This window comes from Podarcis liolepis (genome assembly GCF_965112155.1).
Source record: "Podarcis liolepis genome assembly, chromosome: 1".
Taxonomy (NCBI): Eukaryota; Metazoa; Chordata; class Lepidosauria; order Squamata; family Lacertidae; genus Podarcis; species Podarcis liolepis.
The window spans coordinates 93,451,242-93,472,634 of NC_139554.1; the positions used below are offsets into that span (position 1 = coordinate 93,451,242).

Sequence of the window (21,393 nt, forward strand, 5' to 3'; positions counted from 1 at the left end):
TTCTGTCTCTCGCTATCCTTTGCACAGCTTTGAGGTGTGTGATGGAGCAGGGTTTGCGGGGGCAGAATGTATTGCTTACACAGCTGAGGTAACAAAAGCATTTCAAAGAAGCCAGTAATATGCATGTATAGTCCTCAGAAGCCAGTTTTCCACAGGCTCTTTTTTGTTGTTGTTTCCTTTTGAGTTGGGGACAACTGAACTGAAACATCATGTGCTTGTGTATAGCTTCATATTCCCCTGGGTATACAGTGGTACCTCGGGTTACATACGCTTCAGGTTACAGACTCCACTAACCCAGAAATATTACCTCGGTTTAAGAACTTTGCTTCAGGATGAGAACAGAAATCGAGCGGTGGCGGCACTGCGGCAGCAGGAGGCTCCATTAGCTAAAGTGGTGCTTCAGGCTAAGAACAGTTTCAGGTTAAGAACGGACCTCCGGAACGAATTAACTACTTAACCTGAGGTAACACTGTAGAAAGTTATCGGGCAGAATAAAAAAATACATGCAATGCCATTTATTTTACTCTCAGCCTTGGCGTTCATAACCTGCCAAGCTGGTGCATTAGTTGGATGCCTTTGACCAGGTCTTTATTCAGCCCTGTTGCAGTTAGGATTTCTAAAACTTGAATATTTGATTTGCACTTGTATATGCAGGTCATCCCAATGCATGGCTCATGGCAGGGCAAGTCAAAAATAGGAAAGAACAAAAACCCCCAACACCAAATCCATGTACTGAAGCAAACCAGAAGTGGCAGCTGAATCCTGTTTAACACTGGCAATGGGACAATGCCCCACACTGCACCCGAGAGTAGGAAGCTAGCTTGATTGGTGCAGGATACATAACATGGCAGACAAACAACTGTCCATTCCCTGTACCACTCCATCTGCTTCACTCTGCCTTGAGGCAGGGCTGACCCTGACTTGTGGGGCGCAGAAGATGGTCCACTTCTGAACTAGATTGTTTCACCTATTGACTCATTTGCTAGAGCATCACATAGGCATTCCATTCAGGTTGAGGATTTGACAGTATATTATATACAAAGTAATGGGAACATCAAAAATAAGAGTTTCCTGAGAATTCCATCCCAATAACTGAAGCTGGCTAAACAACCAGCAGGTTCAAGAGTTTGATGTCAAGAATGAGGGCCCCTCCCATTGCAAGAAAGCAGTAAAAACTTAAAAACACGCATAATAAAACCTCACACACAGGGAAAGCCCGTTTGTTGTTGGCAAACCCAGCTCTAAACAGGCCCGACTGATGCAACCTTCTGCTGTTTACACCACCCAGACCAACACTTTCATCACAGTGACCTTGTGGTGGTGAATGTATCCTATGTCACTCCAAGCAGAAATGATCACACAGAGGCATCTACCTATAAAGCACTTCCTTCTGAAAGTCTAATAATGTTCTCAATTATTTATAACTGCCAACACCTTTACCTCGAGTTACATACGCTTCAGGTTACATATGCTTCAGGTTACAGACTCTGCTAACCCATAAATATTACCTCAGGTTAAGAACTTTGCTTCAGGATGAGAACAGAAATCGTGCTCCGACGGCGCGGCGGCAGCAGGAGGCCCCATTAGCTAAAGTGGTGCTTCAGGTTAAGAACAGTTTCAGGTTAAGTACAGACCTCCGGAACGAATTAAGTACTTAACCCGAGGTACCACTGTACTACGTAAAATATTTTTTTCCGGTGAAGGAAGAAAAGCTGCTCTTGACCTTCTGCACATTATGTTGTACAGAAGTAAAAGAGAAACCTATGAAGCAATAGAAACTGGACAAGCAACATTCAAGGATGGGAAAATATTTCAGATACTTTAGGCATCCATCATGATAATACATTGGAAATTCCAGAGTACAATACCAAGGCTCGCTTCTGCTGGAGTGTGTGTGTGTGTGTGTGTGTGTGTGTGTGTGTGTGTTATTGACTGCAACATTGACACAGCTGCAGCAAATAGGGAGGTGGAGTAGATCCTTGTGGGGGAGTCAAGGATTAGTGAGTGATATTCCCAGGGTGGAAGAGGCTGAAACACATTCTCATTTACTGTGCACTCCCAGAGTTGCCAGTGCTGGGTTTTTTATTCATGTTCACTCTCCAAAATGCATATGTATCCTTTGTTATAGGATACATCAAACTGTGTTTCACACAGATTAGAGTCCTTCAGTCATTCCTAATTCATCTCCAGCCAAGGGTAAAAACATCCCTGTTCATCAATGTGCTGCCCCCCAGTCTATGTATAAGAACATAAGAAGAGACTGCTGGATCAGACCAATGTCTCTCCTAGTCCAACATCCTGTTTTCACAGTGGCCAACCAGGTGCCTGCGGGAAGACCATATGCAGGATCTGAGCACTTTCCCCTCCTGTGGATTCCAGCAACTCGTATTCAGAAGTATTGCTGCCTCCAACTGAAGAGGCAGAGCAATAGCCATCTGTCTACACCAGAGGTGCACAACCTGCAGCCATCTAGATGTTTCTGCACTACAACTCCCATCAGCCCCAGCCAGCATAGCCAGTGATCAGGGATGATGGGAGGTGTAGTCGAACAAACATCTGGAGGGCTGCAGGCTGTGTACCCCTGGTGTACACAAATAGAAATTAGTCAAAGCCATACTGATGTGAACAGCTGGGGGGGGAGAGAAGAGCTGTGAAATGCGGGGAGGGGGACAACTTCACTGCTCTCTCAGGTGGTAATGTGAACACACCTTAAGCTGTTTGGAGAAAGGGCTGGATGCAAAAATGATGCAATACATAAATAAGCTGCCAGTGCTACAATACCACTCAAGGATTAAAGAAGGATACACTAATATAATATTTAGGAGTCACAAGGGCGCCCTGAAGACAGATTTTCTTGTGATCCCAAGGTTCTCCAAGAATGTGGCTTAAAACAAACAAACAAATGTGGCTTCTGGTGGTTTCTGAGTACCTTGAAGACAGTATTGAAAGAGATGTTTGGTGGAGAGAGGTGAACAATATCAAAGCTATGAGTGCAGATGGGACTTGAAGGAGGAGTAGCAATATCTACCTCCCTAGGTAAAAGACTGGGGGGAAATTGAGAGGAGACCCAGGGGTGAGAACTGGAAGAGAAGCCTGCAACAAGGGAATGGTGTGGCTACATTTAATGCATGCAAGTTGAGCTTCTGTAGAATAGTATTTGGAAATAGCCCCCCACTCCTGTTTTGCATGCTGCCATTCTTTCTCTTGCTTAATTTTAAACTGTTGGATTAATTAGGTTAGCATATTTACACTGTTTTATACAATGCTCTTTGGGCTGATTTTTAAATATTTATTTACTGAGATCATGTTGATTTCAAGTTGCTCCTCCTCCATTTTTATTGTTATACTTGCTCTTGTTCATCCTGTGAATGACTTTAGGCACAGTTTTGTGAGGAAGCAGCACAGAAACAAACAGATGATAAAAACTTATGATCAAATTGCCTCAGGGTCAAGTGTAGCAAATTGCACTTTTCCCTCTGCATGTTACTGCTCTTGTAGAGCCAATTGCCTTTCAGGCAGAGAACACTATATGAGTTTGACAGTGCAATCCTATTCCTCACAATGCAAACACTTGCTTCAGAGTAGGGGTTTCCCTCAGTACCTCAGCAAGAGAGGCGAGGTTTAAGTCCCCCCCTCTGATCTCCTTCACTGTCAGTCCCAGCTGATGCAACTCTACATTTAAAACAACAGCAGCAGGTTCAAAAACAAAAAATGGCACCCAGCTAAGTTTTAACCAGAATAGGCCCACTGAAGTTAATAGGCCCAACTTAATCATGTTCATCTGTTTCAATGGGTTTACTCTGAGTAAAGCTTAGCTATCACACAAATACCTATTAACCTCACATGAGAGCACAATAAATCTGAACTCCAAACTCTCCATCATCTCAGTTCACTGAACAGATGAACCACCACAGTTACTTTAGCCATCACTGTTACATCTAATGGCATATTAATGTCAGTGGCCTCACAAGCACATGCATTTCAAGATACTGCCTGTTATCCAAGTGTTGGGCTGGGACTATTCAGATGCTGTACAAAACCTTTACCTTAATATAAAAGTGGGGGTGAGGCTGGGGGGGCGGGAGGCAGAGGTCAGCTGTGTCCCCTTGTCAATAAACATTTTCCCTCTCACTGCTGTGATAAAACTAACACTGTCAAGCTCAGTTACATCTTTAGAGAACCTCTACAAATCATCAGAAGATGGGGAATCTGCACCTTCCAAATGCATTCCTGACCATTGGTCATGGTAGCTGAGACAGATTGGAAATGGGGAAACCAACAACATATTACCTTTTCACTATCAGGACAGCCAATCAGAAGAAGAAACAAGCACAGGGGAAACAACCGCAAACAACTACAATGGCAGCCATCAGTTTTAAGTTTTCTTTCCTGATAACAGTTTTTGTTTTAACCGTTTCATAAGCTGCCTGGAGCCTGAAAAAGGCGGCACAGAAGTATATGAGGCTGCAATCCTACAAACAATTAACCAGAAGTATGTCCCACTGAATTCAATAGGGATTACTTCTCAGAAGAAGTTTACAGGATTGCATTATAAGTGACCTACAACATTTCAGAAGCATGCTTTTAAACATCAACCAGTGTGACCACAAAAGATTATCAAAAACCATTCAAAAACATTTAAAGGCTATTAACAGCAATTAAATATACATTACAAAACCAGATACTGAAAGCTAGACACCCATTTGGCTTTTAAGGCCTCATGGGGAAAGGATCTGTAAAGTTGTGATCCTAGTGACAAGAACATTCCACTCCAATCTTCGATTTCTACTGAGTATGGACCACAGCAGCACTCAATGCAGTAGCTTAAAGATATTAAAAAGTCACATTAATTACTAACAGATTTTTAAAATTTATTTACCTACTGACAATAAGCTGGGGTGGCATCTCTTGGCTTAGTTACCACTTACCTCCAAAGTTTCAGACCAATCTTTCAACATGACACCACCAGAATGGAGAATTACCATTCAGAAAAAGCGATAAATTACAAGGGTGATTACTGCTGCTCCGTTTCAAAAACAGACAACCTGAAAGGGAATCTGCTTTGGCTCAAATATTGTTCCAGTTTCCCTCTGAAAAGCTCCTCACCGGTTTGGAAACTGAATATGAAGCGGTCTATAAATGCGTAAGACAAACCTCAACGCAGAAATAAACCTCAGCGCTGATAAATAAGGAGACGGGCACGATTTTTCCAGATTGCCATACGGGATCCAAAGCGGTCCCCCACAAGCGCCCCCAGGGTGCTCCTTCCCCCGCTCGCCCGCTTACCCAGGCCGGCAGCTGCTGCAAGGCGATGCCCTGGCTGATGGCTTGCTTCTCATCTTCGACGAGCCCGAAGGCTGCCAGCAGCCGGGAGCGCTTCTCGCGCCGGTTCCTCCGCCACCACATCCACAGCAGCAAGCCGATGAGCACCCAGCTCGAGCTGAGCCCCACGTAGCCGGCCAGGTACACGGGCGCCAGGCACAGCAGCGCGCGCGCCGCGAACGAGCCCAGGTGCCGGAGGACGGGCGATACAGACTTCGGCTCCCCCGACGCCGGCGCTTCGGCGCTCGGCTCAACGCCCGGCGGAGCCGGCATGGCAAGGAAGAAGACGACGCAGAAGGAAAAGAAGAAGCGGAGCTGCTCCTAAACGAAGGACCGGCGGCGGCGTCGCTTTTCCCCGCCCGTCCAGCCAGGCGCTTCGACGGAGCTGCCGCTTCTCTAGCGCGCGGAGAGTTCCGAAGCGACGACCATCGCGGACGCCACTCAGCGGTTCCAAGGCTTCTCACAGCCCGAGCCACGCAGGTGTTGTTGTTGTGGCGCTTGGCCCCGCCCCCCTAGGCTTCTCTCAAGGGAGGGGATAGGGTGGGAGAGACCATGGGCGGAAGAGGCACCCACTGCTCTCTGCTGCCCTCTACAGTGCCTCTCGTTTCATGGCGAAGGAGGAAGCTACTATTGGTCCATCGAGCAAAGGGCCATCTACACCAGGGGTTATCAACCTGGTCCCTACCGCCCACTAGTGGGCGTTTCAGGACTCTAGGTGGGCGATAGGGGGTTCTATGGCACAAGCGGAATCCTCCTTCCATCGAGCACAGGTGGGTGGTAAGGGAATTTTACCATCAAGAAAGATGCATTAGTGGGCGGTAGGTATAAAAAGGTTGACTACCCCTGGTCTACACTGACTGGCAGCAGCTCTCCGGGAGTCTCTCTCAACCCAACCTGGGGTCTTCTGCTTGCAAGGCAGGCGCTCTACCACTGAGCCAAGGCCGCTCCCTAAATGAACTTCGTTGTGGATTAAGCTTTGACTTTTTAAAAAATAAAACCTGGTTCAGATTAGTGGTGTGTGTCCCTGCCCTGGGTATTCTGTGACATGTAGTTGACATAATACTGCATTAATACAGTGGTACCTCAGGTTACATACGCTTCAGGTTACATACGCTTCAGGTTACAGACTCTGCTAACCCAGAAATATTACCTCGGGTTAAGAACTTTGCTTCAGGATGAGAACAGAAATTGTGCTCCGGCAGCAGCGGGAGGCCCCATTAGCTAAAGTGGTGCTTCAGGTTAAGAACAGTTTCAGGTTAAGAACGGACCTCTGGAACGAATTAAGTACTTAAACTGAGGTACCACTCTAGTGGGTTTATGATGTACACACGGCTATCCTTTATTAGTTCTGTGATACTATTATGTACATTATTGCCATCCTGAGGGGCACTCTGGCACTGTAGTGTTATCAAAAGTGACACACACACACACACACACACACACACACACACACAGAGTGGTGCACAGCACAGTGACTCTGCAGGTGAGTCGCTGCTGCATGTGGGGCAGGAGAGTAGGAGGGGCAATATGGGTGGAGACTGGCGCTGTGCAAATGCGCCGCAGCACTCCTGCGACTGCATTTGCACAGCGCTGACCTGTCCTGTCCCTCCTTGGCCCTCCCAATCTCCCTGCTGCTAAGCAACGTTGACTCCACAGCTGAGAGGTGAGCTAAGTGCCACTGCCCCATCCCTCTGTCCACTAATTTATTTGTGGTATGGAAAGTTACAGAAGTTCAGCAAGAAGCTACGGGGCATGTGCTGACTGGGAATGAAGCTGTATGTCCACCCTGGAACACGTGCAGGTGTTCACTAATGAAAGCAGAATCACATATAACTGCACCAATACCAAAAAGAGCACAAATAAGCATGAATGCACCCAAAATACACCCCCCACACATGGGTGAGGGTGGAGTAATTTGTACTTTATGTATATATAAAAAAGGCATGAACCATTCCGTGAAGGGTGGGCTTCAGGTACAAATCATTCATAAGTAAATGCTTGAAGTGAAATAGAAACATCGCCACCCGACCCCACTCTCACCTGTCTCTCTCCCCCCCTCCACCTCCTTCCCCCTTTTCTTCCTAATGTCTCAACAAATGAAAATGATTTGTAAAAATGTTACATGGGGGAAAAAAACACGAGAGAGAGACATTGCACACTTTTGTAAATCAACAAAATCTTTAATAATAATAAAAAATAATAAGAAGTACATAAATGCTTAATTTAAGCATCCAGAGGGGGAGGAATTGAGGAGGGAGATCTGTAAGATTTTATGTTAACTACTTAGAGATTGTAAGTCCCTCAGGTGGCGCAGTGGGTCAGTGCACCTGTCTGTTAACCAGAAGGTTGATGGTTCAAACCTATCCAGAGACAGCAGTGGACAGGATTCCTGCAGTGCGGGGGGTTAGATTAGATGATTCTCAGGGTCCCTTCCAACTCTACAATTCCATGATTCCTATTATTAAGTGGTTTATAAGGGAGGCTTTGGCGGGGTGGGGCGTGGGGGCGAGAAGACACTTTCCTGTTCTAGTAAAATGAAATGCACAGCCCTGCCAGCACCTTACAACATGGGATACATTTTGGGTTCCCCCATTTGTTTTGCCCTTCATCTGTCAGGCTCTCCCCTTCTCTACAACTCTTGCCTTCTCCTCCCCACACCCCCACCTTGAGCCTTCTCTCTCTTCTCATTACAGTGGTACCTCAGGTTACATACGCTTCAGGTTACATATGCTTCAGGTTACATACGCTTCAGGTTACAGACTCCACTAACCCAGAAATATTACCTCAGGTTAAGAACTTTGCTTCAGGTTGAGAACAGAAATCATGCTCCGGTGGCACAGCAGCAACGGGAGGCCCCATTAGCTAAAGTGGTGCTTCAGGTTAAGAACAGTTTCCGGTTAAGAACGGACCTCCGGAACGAATTAAGTACTTAACCCGAGGTACCACTGTATCTTTAACAATAAGAAACACCATCTTTTAAAATAAAAAGAGGGATGGTGCAGCCCTGGAGGGTTGAGGTCACTATAAGAATGGTAGGCCAATTACTGGCAATTACTAAATTCCACAGGCAGTTACTGAATTAATTAGTAAGGAGCTACCAGCTGAAGCAACTATGAAATGGCATCTAGGGCATGAAAGATTGTGTCACAAATCTTTAAGTGGCAGGAGGTTCTTGGTCATGTCTTTTACAGACTAGCATGGGTAACCTCTCTGGAATTGTCAGCACACAAACTGGTGCTTCCAAGCTGTCTTCAGGGGCAGCCCCACGTAAAGTGCATTGCAACAATCAATCTGAGAGATGATGAGAGTTGCGATGACTGTTGCCAGCTTCCTGCCCTGCTGGGAATGGAACAACTAGTTTGCTGGATGAGACTTGACAGACATGGGGTAGTATTCAACTGAGTTTGTTATTATTTATGCTATGCATTTTTGTCTTTTTATATTGTAAACTAGCTTGTGATCTTCAGATGAAGTATGTCGATAGGCTGATAGATATATAGATAATATTCTCTCACAAAGAAACCTGCCCAGCTAGATCAGCAATGGAATCCTCCATTAGAGTTTAACCCTTGCTTGATCTAGGGCTCCAGGAATTAGAAGGGACTCAGGCATCACACAGGTAATAGCCTAGGATGGCAGGGCTCACAGCATGAACACTCCAGCATGTTTTGCCTCCTCTTTTTATTTCCTGGGCAAGCCACAAGCCATAGCTCTGGGTTCAGTGCAGAACAAGATAAGCCTCCCAGAATCAGCCAAAAACTCACACAACCCCACTTCTGCCTCTATTTTATTTTACTGTACTTTTCTGCATTTGATTAATTTGTTGTTGCTGCCATCTAGTGCATAAAACAAATATTGAAAGGGAAGCTAGGTGAGCAGAAAATGATGAGCCAAATCAGAATAGGAATGTAGTTACATGCAGTCAACTCAGGGCAGATTAACTTGTAATCATGATTAAAATGTATTCACAGATTGAAATTGTGAGGGATGCATTTGTGCAGCAATCAAGTGTGCAGTGAACACACTTTTTAATGGAGCAGGTAAAAAGTTTCAATTATTTATGTTTTAATCTGCAAACCCCTTTATTGGATTAAATCTATCATAGATAGACATACAAAATCTGGACTTGTCATTACTTCAGAGGAGCCTTGCTGGATCAGACCACACAGATCCATCATCAAGTCCAACATTCTAGTCATTTCTTGTGCGCAGGATTCAACTATAATCATTGTGCAGTAAGTGTGCAAGCACCACAACCTCTGCTTCTGCAAGAGGGCATTCCCTACACACACCCTAAATCTGTTCTGGGGGTTAACCCAAACCTTTGGACCATATTTGGGGGCAGCACACATGTGGGGGAGGAGGAATGGCTTTTTGTATATGTAGAAGTTGTTCCACTAATACAATATTTTAGTTGAGTGCTAGCCTTTAAATACTTACAGCAGGAATGGCCACACCTGGCCCTCCAGTTCTTTTGGGACTACAATTCCCATCACCCCTGACCACTGGTCCTGTTAGCTAGGGATGATGGGAGTTGTAGTTCCAAAACAGCTGGAGGGCCAAGTTTGGCCATGCCTGACTTACAGGCTGCCTTTGTGGACAAAGTCCTCTCAAGGTGGTGAACATAATCTAATTACCCTTCTGGAATTTGGGTTCAAGTGCATTACAATAATTATATAGTTTTAAAAAATGCGCTGTAGGTGTAACAGCAACCGTCCATTAAAACTGTGTACGCAGTTTACTTACAGCAGGTGTGGCTGTTCTTCACTAATGTTCCCAGTCTAAATGCCAGCCAAAGGTCCTTTAATTTTGCCTCCTTTGTCTTTTGATTGGCTTACATCAGGAGAACTTGTCTGGGCTGGAGTTGCTAACATGTGGTTTGCAATTACGTTGGAGTGCTATTTCTAGCTCCTTGCAAGAATGAAAAGGAGAGAAGAGGTCCAGTGATCTTATGATGGCGTATAGTAATGATGCTGAAACACCTACTGTTCTGGTTCACCATATGAAATCCTCTAGCTCATAATGTGTAGCTGTTTTCTGAATCAAGTCAGTGCTTATAGGAGAAAAGGAGGGAGAACTTTACTGAAATCCCCAAACCTGGCACCTCACCTGTGACTCCCCTCCACCAATTTTAGCCATTCACGACCCTCCCCATAGCTTTCTGAAAAAAGCTTTGGTGTGGCAGCATCTGTTTCTTGGAACTCGGCCTTTCACAGCATTGTTTTTCTGCATGCTAAAAAGCAGTTTGCTCACACAAGCCTACCTAGACATGTGATTTTATTATGTACATTTGCTTTTGAAACTGCGTTGACTTTAACTTTTCCTCAGAGTATCATTAATAAAAACTAATAATGATAAAAAAACTTTTGCTCAGTAGACCCATTGAAATGGTCTCAACTTAGTCATCATAACCATTAATCTCAATGGGTCTCAAAGACTGGGAGTGCGAACAGCCCCTCTTTCTACTCTTGACTGTTCCAGGAGTTCCTGATCTGCTATCAGTGCAGAGGACCCTTCAAGGGGAGGCTCTGCACTGAATTCAGGGACCCTCATCTGCTTCTCCTCAACCTTTGGGGTGCCTGGTTCATCCTCAGTGTCCTCAGTGTCTGGTACGAGGCCAAGGCTAGGAGTGACTGATACTTAGATGTTTCAACAGAAAATGGTCAATAATTTTGGGGCTAAGAAATGTCTACACAGGTGTATGGGGTGTTAGGGGAGGGGTAGTACCTCAGGTGGGGGACACGTCATGCACCTTCTGGGGTAGTTTGTCCACCTTTGGTCCCCACCCAGCTCTCACCTGTGGCTCCTAGAAGTTCTCAGCATATGACAACAGCCACACCCCGGGAAACGGCTTTGACTAGCCAGCTAAACCAGGTGAGGGTAGCCAATGGGTCTCAAACCCTTAGTGAGTTAGGGACTTCTCCTGCATGTGAAGACAGGCTCTGGCAGATTGAGTGGATGAGGCCAATAGTGAGTCCAAAGATCAAAGCACATGCTGTAGAGGGACGTGAGGGGGCAAATGGAGCTCGTCAACCTAGGCAGCCATGTAGAAGGAAAACTCTGATCCTAAATCTCCACTGCCTTGCGGGATATCTTCAGGAGAAGAAAAGGCCAAGGAGTAAACCCTACATAAATCCAGAGTGGAGTCTCTTAAGATGGTTCCGGAAACTCCTGCAGCCAAGCTGGTGCCAAACGTGTTGCTCTGCTTTCCTTTGGACCACATCAGCAAGACCAAGAGAGGGGTCTTACCAGCTGGGCAGCCCAGGACCTCCCTACACACTGCCCAGGTTTGCACTCCAGGGAGGTCACTTTGGGGCTGCTAAAACAATGGCTTGACTTTACCCCTGGAGGCACACTCCATTGTCTCTTGAGAAGGAAGGATGCCAACACACGCGAAGCTAAAAATATGTAATGATAATGATGGTTGTAAAATTGATATACTTTTGGTTTCTTTTAATATATATTTTTTAAGAAACCTCTTAGTGTGTAATGTAGCAGTTTCCCCCAATTGTCGCCAGCTCTGAATATCCAGCTGCTTATGGTCACCCTGGTGACTGTATCTGTATCCCCAATATGACCACATATTGCAACGAGGCAGCACCCCATAGCATAAAACTGCGCAGGAAATTAAAAATGCAACTCCAGCATGAAATAATGGAAATTAAACCTTTGCACCCTCATTCAGCTAACTGGGAAATTTAATCAAGTGGCACATGGGGCCAATAGCAAATGTTGTTATTTGTACAGCCATGTTAGGTGGGTTATCCAGCAAAACCTGATTTTGTAATGCTGGCTTCAGAAACTTCAAACACACTTTAACAATGAATCACGCTATATAAACAATAACACTTTCGCAGCAGGGGACACCAAATATCCTCTATCCACACAGGTAAACTGGGGAAATTGCCCAGCAGTGGAGAAAGCCTGAGACTTTTTTAAAAACAAGAAAAAAAGCTATTGCTTTAAAGGTGCTGGCAATGGCTGAGGGTGATGATTGTGACTTAACATATCCGTCTAGTGGTGGAGCACAAATTTTGCATTAAAAGGTTCCAATTTCAATCCTGTGTTTCCAAGTAGGGTTGGGAAAGACCTGTTTGAAATCCTGGAGAGCTAATTGCCCGTCAGTGTAAACAATACTGAGTTAGATGGACCAATGCTTTGACTTCATAAAAAGCAACAGGTCTGGAACCAACGGGTGGCAGGGCTGGGCACTGGCCAAGTACCCCAGGGGCTTGGAAAAGCCACTCACCTGGGGCTCCAGATGCTTTTCAGAAGCAAGGCCAGGCTCTAGCCTGGTTGGGATGTGTGTGTGGAAAGCCCACTAACAGCACAGCCCTCCAAAGTCTGGTGATGTTAAGAGAGCTTCCTTAAGTTCCATTGGTCCACCCATAATTCTCTGCCACTCTTGTCTAGTCTGCCTGGCATCATCTCAAGAGCTGCTGGGTCTAAACCAGGAACATTTTCCAACTTTAGTGGATGTACCCTGTATATTAACTTTTTTTGTTTTGTTATTATAGTTGAATGTTGCTCGCTCTCAGATTTTCAATCTATTTTCAGAAGGCGCGTCAGTTACTCCCCACAATCCCATAAAGCCTAATTACCGGTAATTTAAGAGGCTGGCAATATATATTGCACTGAACAAGGATACTGATGTTAAGGAACATTGCGTTTCCCCACAGACATCAGCTTATGAAAATCTTAAGCATTTTTCCAATTTTCCAATTAATAAAGCCCATTAGTCACCGCTTCTTATGTAACTGGGGGTGTCAGTGATAAAACATGACTTGGAATTTTATTTATTTTACACTAGGTGATAAAATGTCTACGTGAAACTGGACTGGACCAGAGAACAATGCAGAGAAAAACAACTGCTTGGCAAATTAATCCAATTAAAAACTAGGGGGAAATGAAGCAAATTTGTTTTGTTGTATTTAATACTAGAAAACTTATTTACAGACATTAGTTTACATGACATTTCCTCAGGCTAAGTTCCCGTTTCCAATCAAACTTCACATTTAACGCTGTCTGTCACTGAGACAGCTCCTGAACATGCAACCAGTCGGCTCCTTGATAGGATAATTCACTTTCAATCCCCTTCACTTTGCTGTCTTATTATGCCTAATCTACCTGCCTGCCTACCTACCTGAGGGGAAACAGTGACCCTTTGAATCCAGAAAGTCAAAGAGTCCAGGCTAGAGTCTGAGGTACAGTTCATAATTGTTGTGATTCCACAATTAAACAGAAGGCAATGAACTCAAATACAGAGCATATCAGTTTTTTCTACCTTTTATCAGAAAGCAATTAATGCTGTCACACAAGATACACAACACTGTGCTCTTTTTCTCTGTGTATGCACAGGTGGGTAAGCTATGGACCAAACATCTATATGGGAAAAGATATATACATAGCAACATGGTTGTCAAAGAATCTAGACACAGGGTTTCTCAGAAGCAGCTTTGTATAAAATAATAAAGATGGGAGGGCATCCCACCACTGATATTAACTGTTCACCTGGTGTTTCCCCCTCAACCTTTCTCTCTGTTAGTGTGTGAAGCTGCTCTTGCAAGCCAGCTTATACACAATAAGGCCCATTTTCTGAAGCAACCGATGTATAGGTACAGAGGGGAAATGAAACATATTATACTTCCAATTCACGTGGCATATAATTTGCAATGTTCAGGGTCCTCACATGAAAATATAACAGTGTGTGGAGCTTTTATTTTCACAAGAAGCTATGCTACATTAAAAAAATGTAGAAAGTTTGGCTGGTGCATGAAATTATCTCAAGCACAGTATTTAGTTGAGGATTAGGTGCTTCTGAACGGCCTTTTCTTTCAGTTTCTCCATAGATTCACCTATCCTTTGTCCAAAAATGTTGTTCTGAGTTTGAATATACCAGTCCACAATGTCTCTTATATCTCTGAAAAAGGATAGAGGAAAAAGTTCAGGACATGAAACAAAGCAAACTAGACTGTTCCTGGAGCAGCCGGAGCTTGCACTAACCAGAAGTAGCCAACATTTGGCAGAGCACATTCAAATGATTGGGAAGAGAGGAACCTGTTCGGAAGTTAAATGTTTGGCCTGCCATACTCAGAAGTCTAGCATATATAATGGCCCATATTCTGAGTGCGTCCAAAAGTGCATCACACAAGCCAAACATATCCAAATTTTGGTATACATACAGAAAATCCAAGGGCTACTGAAACCGATGGAATATATTCTACCAACACCACTTCATTTTTCATTTATTGAATTTATATACACCGCCCTATACCCGGAGGTCTCAGGGCAGTTCACACATTATAAATTTGCTTATATTGTTAGAAACAATGTCTTGTATTTATAACTCCTCTCACATATAATATATACATATCCAGTACATGTGGACATGTATACTGACTGTAATCTTACATATAATTCATGAAATTGTAAATCCTGTTGTTTATTCTTATGATAATAATATTTCATATTGTGGCTTAAAAACCAAGAGCCAGATTGCATAAAACAAATACAGTGGACAAAATTGTATCATACCAACTGCAAGAAATGCTGTGTAATGTTATATAATTTCCTAATTTATTTCCCCCCAATAAAACATACATATATATGAATTCCACCATGCTCCATCTTGCCCATAAATCTTCAATCTAATCTCCTTTAAAGTAGGCAGCAGTGGGGCTTGGTCCCTATACTGAGTCCACAGAATAATGGCCATTTAGTAGCCTTTTTGTATCCATCAATAAGGATCATTACAGTTTCTACTTAACTATACCAGCAAAGCAATACAATGTCTATTCATATTCACATTGGTCACTTACCTGGATACAGGTGCAGAAGTACTCACAGATGTGCATGAGGCAGCTTTAAGCTCTATATTTATTTCACTAGGAAGAGAAAGTAATTCTTAACTGCTGCAAGGATCATAACAGCCTTCAGAAGCGAACCTCAGTTGCGTACAATAGGAGTAAGAGCAAATGGTATGTTTAATGCATAAATGCATTTAGCATGCCTGTTTTTTCTTAGTAGTAGTTGTAAGGTATAGGTACGCCGGTGGCGCTGTGGGTAAAACCTCAGCGCCTAGGACTTGCCGATCAGAAGGTCGGTGGTTCGAATCCCTGCAACGGGGTGAGCGCCCGTTCCTTGATCCCTGCTCCTGCCCACCTAGCAGTTCGAAAGCACCCCTAAGTGCAAGTAGATAAATAGGTACCGCTTTATAGCGGGAAGATAAACGGCATTTCCGTGTGCGGCGCTGGTGCTGGCTTGCCAGCTGCAGCTTTGTCACGCTGGCCACGTGACCCGGAAGTGTCTTTGGACGGCGCCGGCTCCCGGCCTCTTGAGCGAGATGAGCGCGCAACCCTAGAGTCGGTCACGACTGGCCCGGACGGGCAGGGGTACCTTTACCTTTACTAGTTGTAAGGTAAAGGACCCCTGGTTGGTTAAGTCCAGTCAAACATGACTATGGGGTGCGGCACTCAACTTGCTTTTCAGGCCGAGGAAGCCGGCATTTGTCCACAGACAACTTTCTGGTCAGCACTGACTAAACCGCTTCTGGTGCAATGGGACACTGTGACGTGTGCCAGAGCGCATGGAAATGCCATTTAGTAGCAGTGGGGTGTGTATGTGTGTCAATGGGTCTGGACCATGGCATGCAAGCAGGGAAGGGGTTAACCTTCCCCCATCCTGTGTTCCCAGTGAAAATCCTCCTGCTTCTAAGCTGCCATTTCCCCTGGGAGGGAAAGTGTTACTGCTACTGATGGCTATGATAACTTATTCCAGTATAAACGACAGCATACGGTGGGAGCGATTTTTGTCTCATGCTATGGTTCTGATCCTCCCCCAGCTGGTTTTACTTAAACATACAAGTTAAATGTATGGTCCCAATGCTGATCTTCCATGGTTTCTTTTTTTTTAAGGACATTAAATGCTTTCATGCATTTAACACACTTTATGCCTACTCTAGCCCTTATCCTTAAATAGGATTGCAGACTACATCTTCATACACTAACTCAGATTAATAAAGCTAATTAGATGGATACACAGTCCAAGGGCCATTCTCACCATCATCTTTGCTTCTCTATATGCTCCGACTTAAGAACATATCAGCTTAATTAGGGCTTACATGCTATAAATAGGTTAGGTCAATATTATGACATTTATTGCTTCACTACAGAAATCCAAGCAAGCTTGAACCAAACTCAGGCGCAGTAACAGGCTTCCAAAGTACAAAGGATTATTTTTTAGCAGAACAGTTCTGCACAACCTGAATGCTTGCCTTCCCCACCAACTGTCAGTACAATTAAATCTCAGTTTCGATCTCATCTGTTATTTCTTTACAAGGAATGGCAAAAAACATAAAACAAATCAAAATAATTGTGCATTAGGAACTGTGCTGTATTATTAATTCAGGGGTGACTAAAGATGACCACCAATGATATTCTAGAGGGAAACAATAGCTGAAGGTTATTGTTGCCATATTTCAAAAAATCCAGACACAGATTGGGGGAGGGGGGGGGCAAGTTGCTGGTTGTTGAACTTTTTTTTTTGCAAAATCTAAAAGAATAATGTGCCCTTTTGAACTATTTTTGATGAATTTCACCAAAATCTACACCACCGACATGGGCTGCCATACGTTCTTAACTGCTGTGTGACATTTTGTCGTAGGGTTGTGTGGGACCCCCAGTTCCCATCAGCCCTACCTAGTATGACCCATGGCCAGCAATAGTGGGAGTCATGGTCCAATATCATCTTAGGCCAGGTGGTTCACTCCCCACCCCTCTAATGGGAACAGGCTTACCTTCCATACTTTTGTGATCTGTTCTCATCAGAAGAGAGGTCAATCTGTGGAAATTCAGCTTTTACCATCTCTGGTATAAGCAATACTGGAGACTCCACGTCAGCCACTCTGAAGATGAAGTTGACAGCTATTTTATTGTTAAAGTTGTTTGAGGGCATGTCTACACAAAAGCAGATTCTATTTAATTAAGTGAGGCCATGAAGGCAGGATGGCGTTGCAACCTTGGCTTCCCAATGATGCCGCTTTTGCTTACCAAGAGGGAGAGGGGTGAGGCTTGGGGAGCTGAGTGGGGTGTGTGGGCACAGCAGCATTGGATTGACTCTGCCGCCATCCGCACCCCCTAAATGGCAGAGACGCTCACCCTTGGGAAACAAGGTGCGCAACACTGCCCTGCCATCACTACTCCACCGATCCTGCTGCTCCCGGGTTTAAGTGGGCTTAGGACTGTAGCCTAACTTGTCATTTAGGAACCCAAGCATCATGCATACAAGAGCAACCTTGTACACCTTTAATCATACACATACACGTTTGCAATCAAGTCCCAGCACTTGAAACACAACAAAATTGTTTCAAAAGAACAGCGCAGAGGAAACTTACTCGTCGATTACACTTTCCTTATCATGCTCTGGCAAGTCATTCAGTATTGGAGGTACAGCTTTTGGAATCATGACTTCATTGTAGGGATCAATGCTGCGGAAGAAGAAGAAGAAGAAGAGTTTGGATTTGATATCCCGCCTTTCACTCCCCTTCAGGAGTCTCAAAGCGGCTAACAATCTCCTTTCCCTTCCTCCCCCACAACAAACACTCTGTGAGGTGAGTGGGGCTGAGAGACTTCACAGAAGTGTGACTGGCCCAAGGTCACCCAGCAGCTGCATGTGGAGGAGCGGAGACGCGAACCCGGTTACCCAGATTACGTGACTACCGCTCTTAACCACTACACCACACTGGCTCTCTGAAGACAGAACCACAGTGATGCAGGTAGGAGAGAATGGGAGAAACACAATCTACACCCTCTCCATAATGTTATATTTTCATAGATAACTATATCAATGCTTTTCAAACGAAAAATAAGGAATATGTAGTGTGTGTGTGTGTGTGTGTGTGTGTGTGTGTTGTCTACATTCACTGTTGGGTCTTTTAAGTTGTTTTTATTAGTAACTATTGTTATTCTTGAAAATGTTATAAAAGAAACAAGAGCGAACATAATGCTATGACCCTCCCTACCTCCATCATAACCTTTAAACACATAAAACAGGGTCTGACCTTACGGGTCACAGAAAACTTTGAGGGGATGGACAAAAACACTCTGCCAATGGTGTGGGTGGAAAGTGGTGGAACAGCAGGAATCCATGACTGAAAAAACCAGAAATGTGTGGAATGTGCCCGATGCGTAGACAGAAAAATCCGATCAAAATGAGCCATTTGCATTGTAAGAGTGTTGCTTAGAAAGAGACCCTTTGTTCCTTCAAACCCAAGTGGTTTGGGGCCACCTAAGCAGTCGACAAAACAGTGGCCACAATCTGCCGAGCTAAGTTCTTCCTTTGAACAAATCTAGCAGCCAACTTCCCCTTCCCTCAACTCCTCACTGAGGAGTAACTTAGGCTTAGCCTGACCTCTACTGACCACATGCAATGCCGTATGCACAAATCAAGCATTTCACTTTGATATTAATAAGCCTAGGACAAATAAATAAATAAATGGCTAGCTGCCAGATGAGCACTCATCGTTGGCTCATCTGATCTGACCAAAGGACAGAGCAATGGTCCGGAACCATCTGGCTGTTGTTCTTAGCACCGTTTTTCATCTGAAAAATGGGATACGAATGCTTTGAAATAAGTTAATAGTACAGTGGTACCTCGGGCTAAGAACTTAATTCGTTCTGGAGGTCCGTTCTTAACCTGAAACTGTTCTTAACCTGAGGTACCACTGTAAACTGTAAATGAACTAGCCTATCAGTAGCCTGTCAGGAAGCCCACACTTTCAGTCTTGCGACATTCCCTGGGTTGTTTCGGGTAAACACAACTGAGGTGCAATTAAACTAATTAGGTGCTTCAACAAAAGCACTCGTTCTTACTTACCAGAATGGCATTGCTATGTTGTTCAGAGCAGGTACATTAGGTAAAGTTGAATGGATAACTGATGGGAATTTTCTCCAGCCGGTTAGGCCGTGAATCACCTCCTGAAAAGACCACACATCAGAAAATTCTGCTAGCAATCTTAGCCAGTAAAAGAAGACAAGCTCCCATGTCTTGGATCCCCAGTGACTTCAACAGCCCTTACCCTGTGATGAAGGAACTTCTTCTGTGTCAGCGGTATGCAGGATTTTGCTGGGAATTGCTTGGTAAGTTCGTATTTCGGAATGGGGCAAATATGATATTCAATGCTGCTTTCTGCGTAGGGAAATGGCTGCTTGAACTCACACAGTCCTGGGCTAGGATTCTGAAAAGGAAACGAAGGGTGACACTGAAACAAGAGCCACAGGACCCCCCCCCCAATTCTTGCTTCTTTTGAAGACAGCCAACCAATAAGGAGTCAGGAAACTGAATACAGTGGTACCTCGGGTTAATAACGTAATTCGTTCTGGAGGTCCGTTCTTAACCTGAAACTGTTCTTAACCTGAGGCACCACTTTAGCTAATGGGGCCTCCCGCTGCTGCCGGAGCACAATTTCTGTTCTCATCCTGAAGCAAAGTTATTTACCCGAGGTACTATTTCTGGGTTAGCAGAGTCTGTAACCTGAAGTGTCTGTAACCCGAGGTACCACTGTAGTTAAGCCATTCAGGATGTGGCCCTGAGGCCTGCCCTTTTTTACTTACGAAAATCTGAAGTGGATGATCGGTTGGAGGATGAAGCAAAGCTTCGGGAGCTCTGAGGTTTAGCAGGGTGGTGTCCAGTTCGTCTTCTTGTGCCTGGAGTTTTTCCTCTGAAGCCGGTATTACTGGGATCAACTCTTCCTGATAAAAAGGCAGAAACTAAATGTTCTGGAAAGGTGTCTTTCTGTTAGTTAGGTTTTTAAAAAAGTATTTATTGAACCACCAAATGCTAAGATTAACACGAGAAAAGGGGGGGGGGCGCAATACTGGAGAAGTTTTGTTACCTCTGCACCGGTCCTCAGAATTTGGGAATATTTTGGAACTTTGTAACTGGTTGCCGCATGGTGCACACAGAATGGCTGATATGCCATGAGGGTGAAATGCTGAGGGACCTTTGGACAAAGGGAAAAGGAATTGAAATACGGTAGAAAACTCTAATGAACCAATGACAACTACCTAAAATGAATTAACAAGGGAATATCATATTCATCATAATTCACATGCCTTCCCATGACACTGTGTAGAGGAAACCCTTCACATGGCAGGCATTTCAGGATCAATATCCCTCTCTCTTGACCTAGTTATACAATTTTAAAAAATAACAATTGGAAAACTTAGAAATCTGCCACCTGTTCCCTCTTGACCATGCCTTGCCCAACATCTAGTAAAGGTAAAGGGACCCCTAACCATTAGGTCCAGTCGTGACCGACTCTGGGGTTGCGGCGCTCATCTCGCTTTATTGGCCGAGGGAGCCGGCGTACAGCTTCCGGGTCATGTGGCCAGCATGACTAAGCCACTTCTGGTGAACCAGAGCAGCGCACGGAAACGCCGCTTACCTTCCCGCCGAAAGGTACCTATTTATCTACTTGCACTTTGACGTGTTTTCGAACTGCTAGGTTGGCAGGAGCAGGGACAGAGCAACGGGAGCTCACCCAGTTGCGGGGATTTGAACCGCCGAGCTTCTGATCAGCAAGTCCTAGGCTCTGTGGTTTAACCCACAGCGCCACCCGCGTCCCGCCCAACATCTAGCATAAAGTAAAAAACAGGACCCGACTTAGCAGCCATCTAACCTTTAATTCATAGAAGTGGTGAAGTTGTTTAATCTTAACATTTGCAGACCTGACAGGAACTATACCAAGAGCTTCAGGTGCCTGGGGAAAAAATCAAAACAGTATGTAAGATGGTATCACATTTCCAATAGGGCTATCTGCCATTTTTTAATTATACTAGAAACCCAGAGTTCTTAAATTAATGTCTTCCAGCATTCCACCATGTGGCCTGAGCCTCCACTAAGAAGTGAGCGACTCGTTCTTGATTCTTATTGTTGTGATCCTCAGCCAAGAAGAAAATTAATAATGCTATCTGTGGAAACAATGGGATTGGCTGAGCAGTAGTAAAGGCAATTTAGGCAAAGTCCCATAACGTGAAATTATAAACCTCAGGCAGTCCCACTAGACAGGTCAGT

At 44.5% G+C, this 21,393-nt stretch overlaps 2 protein-coding genes across 3 annotated transcripts in view; both read right to left on the reverse strand.

Moving 5' to 3' along the window:
* Positions 1 to 5,847, reverse strand: part of ESYT3 (extended synaptotagmin 3) — a 41,390-nt gene extending 35,543 nt beyond the window's left edge. The window contains exon 1 of the mRNA XM_083489295.1: positions 5,287 to 5,847. Within this exon, the coding sequence (XP_083345421.1) occupies positions 5,287 to 5,595 (309 nt within the window). The 5' untranslated portion in view covers positions 5,596 to 5,847. The remainder of the gene's footprint in view (positions 1 to 5,286) is intronic.
* An 8,173-nt stretch (positions 5,848 to 14,020) lies between these two features.
* Positions 14,021 to 21,393, reverse strand: part of CFAP221 (cilia and flagella associated protein 221) — a 30,708-nt gene continuing 23,335 nt past the window's right edge. For both annotated transcript variants that reach the window (XM_083489293.1, XM_083489294.1), the window contains exons 17-25: positions 20,999 to 21,079; positions 20,213 to 20,320; positions 19,932 to 20,069; positions 19,397 to 19,555; positions 19,195 to 19,295; positions 17,714 to 17,806; positions 17,117 to 17,224; positions 15,141 to 15,206; positions 14,021 to 14,242 (exon numbers count right to left, since the gene is read on the reverse strand). In XM_083489293.1, coding sequence (XP_083345419.1) covers positions 14,119 to 14,242; positions 15,141 to 15,206; positions 17,117 to 17,224; positions 17,714 to 17,806; positions 19,195 to 19,295; positions 19,397 to 19,555; positions 19,932 to 20,069; positions 20,213 to 20,320; positions 20,999 to 21,079 — 978 coding nt within the window. In that variant the 3' untranslated portion in view covers positions 14,021 to 14,118. The remainder of the gene's footprint in view (positions 14,243 to 15,140; positions 15,207 to 17,116; positions 17,225 to 17,713; positions 17,807 to 19,194; positions 19,296 to 19,396; positions 19,556 to 19,931; positions 20,070 to 20,212; positions 20,321 to 20,998; positions 21,080 to 21,393) is intronic.